The sequence below is a fragment of the Poromitra crassiceps genome, assembly GCF_964638095.1.
Source record: "Poromitra crassiceps genome assembly, chromosome: 1".
NCBI lineage: Eukaryota > Metazoa > Chordata > Actinopteri > Beryciformes > Melamphaidae > Poromitra > Poromitra crassiceps.
In genome coordinates this window covers 7,354,200-7,366,651 of record NC_139623.1, presented here as the reverse complement: position 1 = coordinate 7,366,651, position 12,452 = coordinate 7,354,200, and the positions used below count along the sequence as shown (strand labels likewise).

The window sequence follows — 12,452 nt, the reverse complement described above, 5'->3', positions numbered from 1 at the left end:
CAACGCTCACCTAAACAAATCGATATCTGTGTACATGCACGCTCTATTTTGACAATTTTCAGCGCTTTACTTTTCCGCAAAACAGCAGTTTCATTCGGCACTGCTTTTTCTCCCAACCGTACAACTACCGTATTCCTCCGCTAAAAGCCAGCACAGAGCACAGAGCCGCGGTTTACAAAACAGGAAGGCTTAGAAGAGAGATAAATCGCCTCATAAATCCAAGGTGATGAAGCATAGACTCACATAGGCTTATGTTCATAATTGAAAGGTCATGAAGGACTCTAAGTTAACTGACAGTAAACATGAGAAATGTGGCACTTTATAGTTTATTCTTTATTATTAAAAATAATGGATTGTTTTTTATTCAAAGCAGCTATGACAAACTTTTATATTTTGTGTTGATTTTAGCGGCCCCTGTGGCCAAAAGGGGTAGTGTTCTCCTGGAATGAAGACTGCATTTGAACACGTCTCCCCCCACTGGGACCAGTGGGTTGGGCGAGCTGCGAGAGGCCGGCCAGGGCTTCTCCGAGCCCGCCTGGACATCGAGCCTCCCACTCTATTTTATTTTATTTATTACATAAGGTTTAACGTTATTGGTTAATTTGCTGGCCAGCACAAAAATTACAAGCTGTCTCGACCTGGGCACAAGAATTTGGAAAAACGACATAAAGATTGTCAATCTCCTCGCTGATGGTCTCATTTAAAAACACGATTTAAAAAAAACACGATTTCAGACGGACAAGCCCGTCTTTATTGTCACACGATTACACATCAACACATGCACGGAGGGCCACAAACACACACATGCTGACGGTGGCCGGTTAAATTTGTCCTCTGCATTTAACCCATCCTGGCTTTGTCCTTTCCTCCGGGGGGCAGGCCAGGAGCAGTGGTCGCTTTCTCGTACAGCGCCCGGGGACCGACTTCGGGTGTTGTCGTCACTGGTCGGATGACGATGACGATCTGATCTTCTGCATGTTTTTAATGGGGGGGGGTTATACTCCCCCATCTCATACTCCATAAAGAGTATGAGATGCTGCCGTCAGGCAGAAGGAATTTTCCTTTGTCCCACTGTCCATTAAAGCACTCAATAGTAAGAGATAACGCAGACCAACTTAGTACAGCTCATCATGTTCTATTCTTAGGGAAGCGGTGCAATATTTAATAATTTTTCATTTCAACATTTTTCTCTTTTTTTTTTTGTGGAGGGCTGGTGCAATACTTTACCACTGGGTACGCTTGATGTATATGTACACTGTAGGAATTTAATGTTAATTGTCGTCTGATTGCACTGTCTATATGTCAATATGTATATGTCTAACGCTGTGTCTCTTGATGCCCAAAAAGAATTTCTCCCAAGGGAGACAATAAAGGCTAATTCAATTCAATTCAATTATATACGGAGGAACCCCCCTGGGGGAGCACGGGGAGAACATGCAAACTCCACACAGACAGAAAGGCCCTTACGACGAGATACCCCACCTGGGCAGTGGGCACTGAAGATATGGGGGGGAACACAACCACAGCGCTCACAGTGTCCCAGGCGAGAATCGAACTCAGGACCTTCTGACTGCGAGGCGACAGCTCTACCACTGAGCCACCGTGCCCCCGTTTGCTGAGGTAAGTAAGATGTGAGCCATTAGTATTAAATTTAGACTGTTTCATAACCAGTTAAAAGTTCCTCATAGCTGCTTTAAATGTCTGGAAGAGCTCAGAAATAAAATTGTCAAATCATATTTTTGTTGCTTTTTGTGATATAAATGTAAATGATTGTTTTAAATGGGCATATAATATTGTCTCATATTGATTGCAGACCCCTGAATTTAATCAAAATCGTATAGTGGCAGACTTTGTGATATCAGGAAATATCGAAGAATCAAACTATCAATATACCCTAACATTGTATCGTGATTAAACTTGTGTTTCCCACCCCTATGTCTGTACAGGATCTGTGTTTGTTTTACAAGTTGGAGGTTTGTTTTTCCAGTTGCTCCCATGTCATTGGTACACTGTATTCGTGGGAGTAGTCTGGTCATTCATAATTACATGTATTGTAGCCTGAATGTAGGCTGATGGTTCAAAATACAATTTTACAAAAACTTACATTTTGTGCTTTAGTATCTACAATAATTTGTATCTGTGTGTGTGGGTGTGTCAAATCTGCATAGCTGCACACAAACTCGTGCATATTTACACTCTGTTAGAGAAACAGTGGGTGTTACAGTGACAGAGTAACAGGCAATGTACACCAGATGCATTACGGCTGTGCTGCGGATCCGGTAAAACTGACGGATCGACTCTCACCCATGTTAATTGATGGGTGATTCATGCGGTACGGAAAAACTACGCACCTGTTCTATTTTTGTCGGATCCCGCATCCGTGTGACAGATTACATGAGTGTGGGTCTGTTCGCAGCCGTACCGGAGCTGTACCGCATCTCTTCCGGAGGCGGTGTACATTAGACCTAAGTCTATGTTAAAATCATCACAGGTCTCTTCTATTGTGTGAATGTGTGATTTCAGGTGTTCTTAAGTATCAATAAACATCACTGATGGTGACAATCAGTGATATCATGTGCAGTCAAGTGTCATGTTAAAGTGATTTTGCCCTTACTCTGCTATGTAAAGTGATTGCATGTATTTGTCTGCGGGCCAAAGTATCCCTTGCATTTTCTATTTGTGGTAATGTGCTCCTGTGTTGATGGATGTTATTCATGAGTTTATGTTTGAGTGTTTAGCAGTTTGTGAGACTGTGTAGCCTACATGTGTACTGCAATGTATGTGTGTTGCCTGTGTCATTGGACAGTTTCCAACTTTTTTTCCTAACACTGTACGTGCGGTCATGCTTGATTGGCTGATTGGCAACTAATCACTCGGCAACTGTTTTTGTGTTTCATGTTTGTCTGTGTGTGCACTCCAGGCATGAATAGGCATGGACAGTGTGTGCACTCCAGGCATGAATAGGCATGGACAGTGTGTGCACTGGCATCTGTGTCTGTCAATGTTGTTGTGTGTCAGTGGGCGCCTATGCAAGCTCCCACTCTGTGGAACAGGGACACGCGCCTTGTCGCGTTGCCGGCTGATCAGGAACAGATGCTCTTCTCTTACTCAGGATTGCCTTCTAATTGGCAATTACTTTTTTATAGACTGTGGTGCAGATACTGCAACACACTTTATTCCCTGCAACAATTCACTGATGCACTGACAATCTGAGTTTTTTTTTGTTTTTTTCACACATGTTTGAGTGACAGTGAGGGGGATGTTTGAGAGGCTGTTGACAATCAAGTCACCTCCACAGTCCCAGATGGTCCCTGAGTGGAGAGCCAGTGTGCCATAAGGTCCCCGAGATCTCGGTTTGTTTATTACAGCACTTTGAAGCCATAGCAACAACATAAACGCATTTACTTTAGACTACATGTACATCACACCGTTCTGTATGTTACCTGAGCTGACAGCAGCACTCCATAATTAACACCATGCCATCTACAAGATGTCATAATAAAAATTTGAAAAATGAAGACAAATCTAATAGTGATAGCTATGTTATTTTCTTCCCTTGTACATTATTCTTGACCCTATCTGTCATCATGCCTTTGGTGAAGTTAGGCAGCTAAGTTCTGGAGACTGATTCTGGTGTCTGTCCTCTGGGCTTGTTATTGCAGAAAGTTCATCCATTTAGCTTGAATAGGTCCAGCAAGGCCCAAGAGACCCAACACCTCATTCCCAATACTCATCACTGTGAAAGGCTCCTCTAAGTGTCCTTGTTTACCTCTCTCGGGGCTTCCGATCATGCTGTAGCGTGGGAAGCCCGGCAGGCTGCTCTGGGGTCCCAGGAGGAGGCCATCTTTCACCCACTGTACGGCCCCCGAGGCCCGCAGCACCTCACACCTTAACACAGCTGTGGCCCCCATGCGCACAGTCAGGTTCCTGGGCTCGCGCCTAAAGGCCTGCTGTGCCTCCACTCCTGGAGATGTGAAAGCGAGGAGGAGGATGGTGTGATTTTTGTTAAAGGGGGAGAAGAAGGGAGTGATGATGTCGGTTTCCATTTGTATTGGGAACTACAGTAGGAATTTATAGGGTCAAAGGTCGGGAACCCCCCTTGTGATGTCACCTGCCCTTGGGTTTCCTACTCCAATCTCGGGGGAGCCTCACCAGCCCCGATCTCAAAATCCAAGATGGCAGCTCCGCGCTCCAACAGTGGTGAGAGTTGCAGTAAATACTGTTTATGGGCACTTCTGTCTTATTTGTGTCTCATTAAATCAATTGTCCACACAGCACTGTTATAACTTCGATCTGTGGACATGTTGCTATAAGGTGTTTGTATGCTCAAAATATCGCAAGATGTGTTGTTATCAACTGTTATTGCTAACAATGGCTAGCCTGGCTAGAGCTAACCCTGGCTGGTTTCCTGACTGTTCCTGACTGGAATGTGGTGCCGTCACACAACTAGGATATTCCTAGTTCCCAATACAAAAGGAATGCGCCGTGAGTATGGAGGAGCAAGTTGTTTACAGGAAATGAGAGGAGGAGAGAGGAGAGCTAGGGCAGGGAGGACGACATAAACATACACCACAGGGAGGCAGTCTCATGGTCTTTTGTCTGAGAAGGAACCCCATTGTGTCTGGCCACATGATTCATCCTGGCATATGTTTTATTGATGGGAAACTGGAGTGATACGGCCCTGCAAATGAGTCAATAAAGTAATTACTGTGAATTAAATCCCCCCCTCGGCCATGCAGATAGGGAAAGGGGGGAGGAGAGAAGAAGGGGGCACCTGAGACCTGTTTCACCTGCGGTTTTTCTTCACTGTCGATGTCCCACCAGCTAATTCCTCCAGGGGAGAGTAATGATTATCACTTTAATCCCCCTTGTTTGTCATAGGTGGGGTTGGCCATCCCTCAAGCAGGCTCTGAGGTGACACGCTGTGGTCCGCTGCACTTGTGGCAGCAAGGTAACCTCAGAGCAGACCACCCATGAGCTTCTAAGGCTGGGGGCCAGGATTATCGGCTAATTATACACCGGGGTTTGTGGATGAATTCAATCCAACAGCCAAATACAACTGCTTGGGCTAATTAGCGGCTAATATGTAAGTGTGAATGTGGTTGAAACAATGGCCCCACAGCGAGAACAGGCTGCTTGCATCTTGACCTTGATTGAAACAATGAGCAAGTTGTTTGTGAAGTGCATCGCTCTGCTGCGCCTGACAACATGACTGAGCGGCACAGCTCTCACATCAAGCCTGAACCAGTCACCTCACGTCAAGGGCAAGATTGGCCGTTAAAGAGGATGCATGCAAACAACCAAACACAGAGGCACATTTGCATACAGTTGACATAAATGAATACTCAAGAGTGATGTACAATAGCCGTTGAAGTACTATTATGGTAAATAATACTCTAGTAAAATAAATTAATGCTGTAGGGGCCACATTGAATTTTCATCTCTTTCTTGAGGTAGTGCTAACTAAATGGATTGATTGACTGATTGATCTCCACTGCTTATTCTCCAGAGGTTGTTTGATTGGGTAATGATAGGGGTTTAACTCAAGAAATCTGCTGCTCCAGCTGTTCTGAACTGTTCTTTCTGCATCCATTAGCCCTGTGTTTGAAAACGCAAGTGCCATGTCTACATTAGGCTGTTTTTTAGGGATATGCAATTAATTTGCATCTATAATTGTCTACTACATTGGTTCCCAAACTGTGGTCCGCGGACTCCGCCTGGTGGTCCGCCTGAGAATTGAAAAAGAATATATACTGTATATATATATACAAACAGTTTTTACATACACATTAACCCTGAGCAGTTGCCGATTAATCGTGCGATTAACTATAATTAATCACGATTAATCGCATCTTTGTATCGCATGTTTAAAATGCTATTATTTTGCATTTCAAAGCATTTTTAATTAGATATTAATAATTATTACCAGTGTGTCGTGATTGGGAATCAAATGAATGCAAATAAATGTACTTTGTGATCTTGAATTTTAGATTTATTTTAAATTCCATAGAAGTGCAATGTAGACAGGAGGTAACAATGTCTACAAAATGTATCTTGAATAGAAAATAAATGCACAATTGTAAACAGTGCAGTATACGCTCCAGAACCGATACTTCCGGCGGGGGCGCTGTGGAGCAGTCGAAACCCAAAATGACACAGCCGAAGAAGGGTGTATCTGAGCTAAAAACTTTGGCACTTCCATGTGAATAATGGCTCGGTATTGGAAACTGTGTATTGATAATGTGTATATCGCGTGAAGCCATTGGAGCCGACCTCCCAGTGGTTAGAGGACCCGCGCATCCGAGACTCTGAAGGAAGAATGAGTGATGAGCCTCGCGCTAGCTAGCTGGCCGCTAGCTGGCCGCTAGCTGGCCGCTAGCTGCTCTGGTATGCTTAGCTTTTAGGTGGTAGCTCAAACTCGATGTACGTCGGTGATATTTTAATTCCGTTTTACATAAGGTGCAAACTACTGCTCTTGACTTGTCCCATTTGGGACAAGTCAACAATGACAACAATGATGCCAGTGGCAGAAGTGGAATTGTGTCAATATTTAAATAAAAAGACTGTTCAATGCCAGAGGTGAAAGGAGGAGAAAGGGACATGAACATCATCATGTCATTCAAACTGCTGCGTTACCTTGAGTTAAAGCAGCAAGCAGCACTAACTACGTTTACATGCACCCAGTGACCTGGCTATTGGCCACTATAGCCAGGGTATATTATTCAGGCTGTTTCCATGAACCGCTGATAGCCATGGCATTGAGTCTCCCTGTTCCAATGAATATACACGTTAACAGAATATTTCTTTGTCCAGCGCACAGGTAGAATGGTTCCACAGCAAAACAGGGTAACGCTTTAGAATACAGCCCGCAACTTACAGGCCTGCGCCCCTGTAGTTACCTTGTAGTTACAGATGTTAAAATTAAGATGTTAAGATGTTTTTTTGTATTCTAAAGCGTTACCAAAAAACATCAACATCTTCGTCTTGACATATATAACTACATGATAACTACAGGGCTGTATTCTAAAGCAATGTTAACTCCCTCATAGTTACATAGTAACTACATTGTAAGTACAGGGGCATGGTAATTTCCCATCTTGTACCCTGTAAGTACAGATTTGGTATCCTGTACTTACCCTCTAAGTACAGATTTTGTACCCTTGTTACCATGTACTTAGCCTGTAAGTACAGATTTTGTACCCTTGTTGATTTTGTTACCCTGTACTTACCCTGTAAGTTGTGGGCTGTTTTCTAAAATGTTACCTGCTGCTCCCCCTCTCTGACTGAGCAAGCAGTTACTTCTAATACAGGGGAAGGGAAGGCTTTATTTGTTTAAAGTCAAGCTGAACCCAAAAATGACATTTCTTTTCTTTTCGTTCAAATACCTGGGTATCGTGTTTAAATCGTGTTTAAATCGTGTCTATTTAATAATGTATGCAAACAAAATCACAAAAGTCTAATTTCTTTCGTTTTTCACACTTTTTCACATCAAAAGTTCATTTTTCAAGATTTCATTGATAACAGTAATGTACAGTTTGCTGACGTCACCTAGTACTATCAAATTTCTACCCCATTTCAACCAATCATATCACGACATGCAGCTGTCAATCAAATCTTCATTTCAGGATAATTTTCTCTTCCAAAAGAAAGAGAAAATGGCGCCTAGTGCCTGTCATCTGGCAGAATCCCTATCCCATTAACTAACTACTAACTTGGCGAATTGTTAGAAACATGAACAAAAAACAAAAACTATAATCTCTAAGAGTGCAAAGAAATGTAACTGGCTCGTTAAAACACACATTCCAGGAATATTATTTACATTTATAACGATAATGGCGCGCGCCTCCGAGCCTGACAGACAAACTCTCGGAGTTTCCAGGCGGGCGGGCAGCACCCATGCATCGGATTGTCCGCTCGCTCCGCACGAAGCAGCCTGGTTGCCTGGTAGTCCCCGGATCCCACTCGCGTAGCACAACAACACGCTGAATCCCACCCGATTTGGGGGTGGAACACGCCAGGATTGGCCAATGCCAAAGCCAGTCCTCAGAATTGTCAAATCAAATAATCGACACCGTATATGGTCCGCCTCTCAATTTGTTTTCAGTCTGAAATGGACTCAGATGCACGTGACGAACGGGTTCACCTCGACTTTAAATGAATCCTCATTAGTTACTACCTATGTAGGTACTAGGTAGCAACTAGTCTTCCTGGGGTCATAATGGTGATAGTGATAATGGTAAATACTGCATACCACCATGGATTTTGTTGACATCAAAATGTAGCCGCTATGCAAGTCTGAATTGTGCAAGCAAAAACCAAAAGTGAAAAGATAATGATATTTTCATGCCATATTAACCCATTTAATACTGGAATAATACAGGCATTTTAACTGGGTTTCTAATCGGAGTATTAACCAGGTTAGTCTAACTGAGTTATGATCTTTACATGCATCAATTTAAACCCCTGTTTATTTGGGCAGACGGGCTGAGAAGAGAATTCTCGGTGCCATGAAAACGCAGCCGTTGTGTTACACAGAAAATGTGATGAAGTCCTCAACAATGTCAAGGTGCCCACTGACACACACACACACACACACACACACACACACACACACACACACACACACACACACACACACACACACACACACACACACACACACACACACACACACACGTGCCCACTGCTCAGCTGAATGGACGTGACTCAGAAGGGCCGCAGCTGTTGTAATGAGAACTCCTCTGTGTGACATCTGATTCTCTTACCCCAGAGCCCAGAGAACAAGAGTGCTGCAGAGGAGAGGGCGAGGACCATCCAAGCACACAAGAAGTCCATTTCCACTCGGACGCCTGACCTTCAACAGTCCTGGAACAACCAAGTGAAGAAAAATCTACAAACATTAGATAAAGATGATTAGAATAGATTATACAGTATGGGATTATGGAGATGATACTGTATTTACCTATCGTTTCCCCCCTCAATGAATGTCCTATGGATAAGTCATGATGCATTGTCAGGATCACTGCATGCTCTTTTTTGTGAATGGACATTTTGGAGTTGAGACTGTATAGACCATGCTGTGGGTCTGTGCCCATTACATGCCATACACATCGAATACTGTTCCTTTAGTTGGCTTGGAAGAGCCCACTGTGCATTTTAAGCCTGTTTCTAATCACTCCAATTTATCTGCTGCTGCGGTGGAACAAATAATAGTGATTTACTTAATTGAAAACTAAATATTTTCTCATCTGAATAGACAAAATGAATTGAAGGCAACAGCTCTTTGAGGCGTCTCCCCTCAGTCGATTAGTTGCACTCCAACAGGCTTTGATAAGAATTAACTCACACTCAATTATTTCTCACTCTCCAAAACATTTGTGTATTTCAGAGGCCCCAACATCCACTTTGAACACACAAGGGCAATTTCCTCCCTGTTCAATGAAGAAGAAGTCTTTTTAAAGTACCCATCTTCTCTCTCTCTCTCTCTCTCTCTCTCTCTCTCTCTCTCTCTTCCCCAGACTTTCGGTCTGTCTCTCTTTTTATGCCTCTCACTGACACACACACACACACACACACACACACACACACACACACACACACACACACACACACACACACACACACACACACACACGTTTTACCCTGCCTACATTTGATGTTGGCCAATTTCTTTTTCTTTTTCTCATCTATCATTTCCATTTGGCCATCTCCAGACCAGAAGCTGTATTTGGTGTCTCTCTAATAAAACAGTCAAGTCATAACCTACAGGTCCTAACTGCAGCTCCTAACTGCAGGTCCTAACTGCAGCTCCTAACTGCAGGTCCTAACTGCAGGTCCTAACTGCAGCTCCTAACTGCAGCTCAGGTTCTAACTGCAGCTCAGGTTCTAACTGCAGGTCCTAACTGCAGGTTCTAACTGCAGGTCCTAACTGCAGCTCCTAACTGCAGGTCCTAACTGCAGCTCCTAACTGCAGCTTCTAACTGCAGGTCCTAACTGCGGCTCCTAACTGCAGGTCCAAACTGCAGGTTCTAACTGCAGGTTCAAACTGCAGGTCCTAACTGGGGGGAAGAGGAGGGACTGGACAACAATGAAGGGCTTGTGCTGGACACACGACTCGTGCTGGACACACGACTCAGCGTTTTCTTGGAGACCCTTAATGAGAGCAGACAGCCTGCCTGACCTCCCACACTGCTATTACCTAGTCAAATACCCGCCTTAATTGCTTAAAAAGTACGGCCAGCCACAAAGATGTTGATTTGCTGATACATGCTCTTTTATATCTTTTCCTTCCATTGTATGCAAAACCATTTCTAGGTGATAGGATTTGTGGAACAATTGTGTTGTGTCATTTAACAGTTATTACAAATGAAATGCCAGTTTGAAAGACCGTTTAATTTGTCATCAAATAATGGATGGAATTCTTTAACCTAAGAAAGAGCTTTTTTCACAGTCGTACCCAGCTGCCACAAGTTTTTTTGACCTTGTCCCTCTCCAACTTTTTACAAATGCAAATTGGAAAGTTTGATTTGAAATTTGATTCGCTTACAGAGACAAGCCAGCCACTCTGCCCGCAAGGGCATTAGAGGCAGCTGAACCATTCAGCGTGACCCCGACAGGTAGATTTTTAATGGCTTCTTTCATAACATCATCAAACGACTCAATACACTCAATCCTGCACCAATTTGACGCGAAACCCCATGAAATCAGTCAATGTGCAGAAAATGAAGTTTCAACCTCCGTGCAGCCATGCAATTCAGCCGAACCCCCTATACCCACCAGTTGCCTGTGGGTTCAATTACTGTAGCTCATAGAAGCTATGTTGTGAACCCATTACTGCTTTAACACTGAACCAATGATGGAGAGGCCCTCCAAAAGATGCAGATTAGATTATCAACAGAACCTAATCACATCAAAATCATTAATTGTGCATGAAAAGATGGCATTCCTTTGGCAGTCTGATTAGAGTTGTCTGGCTATGCTAAGCGCAGACAGAGCAGACCTCAGCCAAGGACAGACAGGCTAAATCACATCAGCATGGACCACTAGTTCAGCAGCAGCACAGAAACCAAGTGTGTGTGTGTGTGTGTGTGTGTGTGTGTGTGTGCGTGCGTGTGTGTGTGTGTGTGTGTGTGTGTGTGTGTTGTTTCTGTCTCTGTCTTCTTCAGCTCAAAGCCTTCAAGTTTACTGGATCGCTCTGACATACCCCCCCCCCTCCCCTCACACACACACACACACACACACACACACACACACACACACACACACACTCTCCCCAGCAGAAAGTTGAGACAGAGAGGCAAAACCTTTTTTCAACCTCCACCAACTCCTGCTCATCTGTCTGCCAAGAGTGCACAGAGAGAAAGAGAGACAGACAGACAGAGAGACAGAGAGAGAGAGGTCGTATACCTCCTTCTAAAAAGCCAAGAATCTTTGACTAGGTGTGTGAATTTGCATGAGAGAAAGAGAGCTGTGCTTACCTGTTGAGTGACGCCTAGGCTCATGAGTGTCTGCCTGATCTACAGATGGCTCTCTGAACACAAGTGAGATACGGAGATGTTAAGGAATGCCAGTGGGACTCCCCCTCTCTCACTCCTCATTCTAAGACAGAGGAAAACAGATCAGGAGAGAGAGGGAGGGAGGGAGGAGGCAGAGAGACAATGAGAGAGAATGAGAAGAGAGGTGTGCGACTCCCTCAAATATTCTGTGAAATCTATATTTTTAAGGTCATAGTAATGGTAAATGGCCTGCATTTATATAGCGCTTTTATCCAAAGTGCTTTACAATCAGTAGGTACATTCACCCATTCACACACCGATGGCGGCAGGCTACCACGCAGGGTGCTGGCACACCATCGGGAGCAATTTGGGGTTCAGTGTCTTGCCCAAGGACACTTCGACATGCAGACTGGAGGAGCCGGGAATCGAACCACCGACCTCTTTTATCCAAAGCGATTAGTGGACGACCCGCTCTACCTCTTGAGCTACAGCCGCCCATCATAGTAGAGAAGTGACCATTTCAAAAGTTGCAGGACCTTCTTGATTCCCCCATCTTTCGTCTTAATTTCATTCAAAATCAGAATCAGCAAAAGGCTTATACAGATATGTTTCCAGATATTGAACAGCTATAGGCAGTTCAATGTGAACGAGGCTTTGAGTCAGATATTGCACAGTTATTTCCCAGTAAACGTAGATCAAATCAAAATGGTCCGTCTGTGGTAGAAACTGTTTTAGTGTCTGTTGGTTTTGTCATACAGTGCTCTGTAGCGCCTCCCAGAGGGGAGGAGTGTAAACAGATCATGGCCAGGGTGAGATGGGTCAGTGATGATCTTTCCTGCCCTTTTCTTGACTCTGGAGGAGTAACACGTCTTGGATGGAGGGCAGGTTGGCCCTTGGCACTGATGATTCTCTGCAGTCCACCATTGTAGTCTGTGCCTGTCCTGTTTGGTGGCAGAC

General features: G+C 44.1%; 1 protein-coding gene across 1 annotated transcript in view; it reads right to left on the bottom strand.

Moving 5' to 3' along the window:
• Window positions 1-11,501, bottom strand: part of nphs1 (NPHS1 adhesion molecule, nephrin) — a gene marked incomplete at its 3' end in the record, with an annotated part of 130,702 nt that extends 119,201 nt beyond the window's left edge. The window contains 4 exon segments of the mRNA XM_083648232.1: window positions 3,770-3,956; window positions 8,766-8,807; window positions 8,809-8,865; window positions 11,478-11,501. Coding sequence (XP_083504358.1) covers window positions 3,770-3,956; window positions 8,766-8,807; window positions 8,809-8,835 — 256 coding nt within the window. The 5' untranslated portion in view covers window positions 8,836-8,865; window positions 11,478-11,501.
• Between the last annotated feature and the right edge of the window lie 951 nt (window positions 11,502-12,452).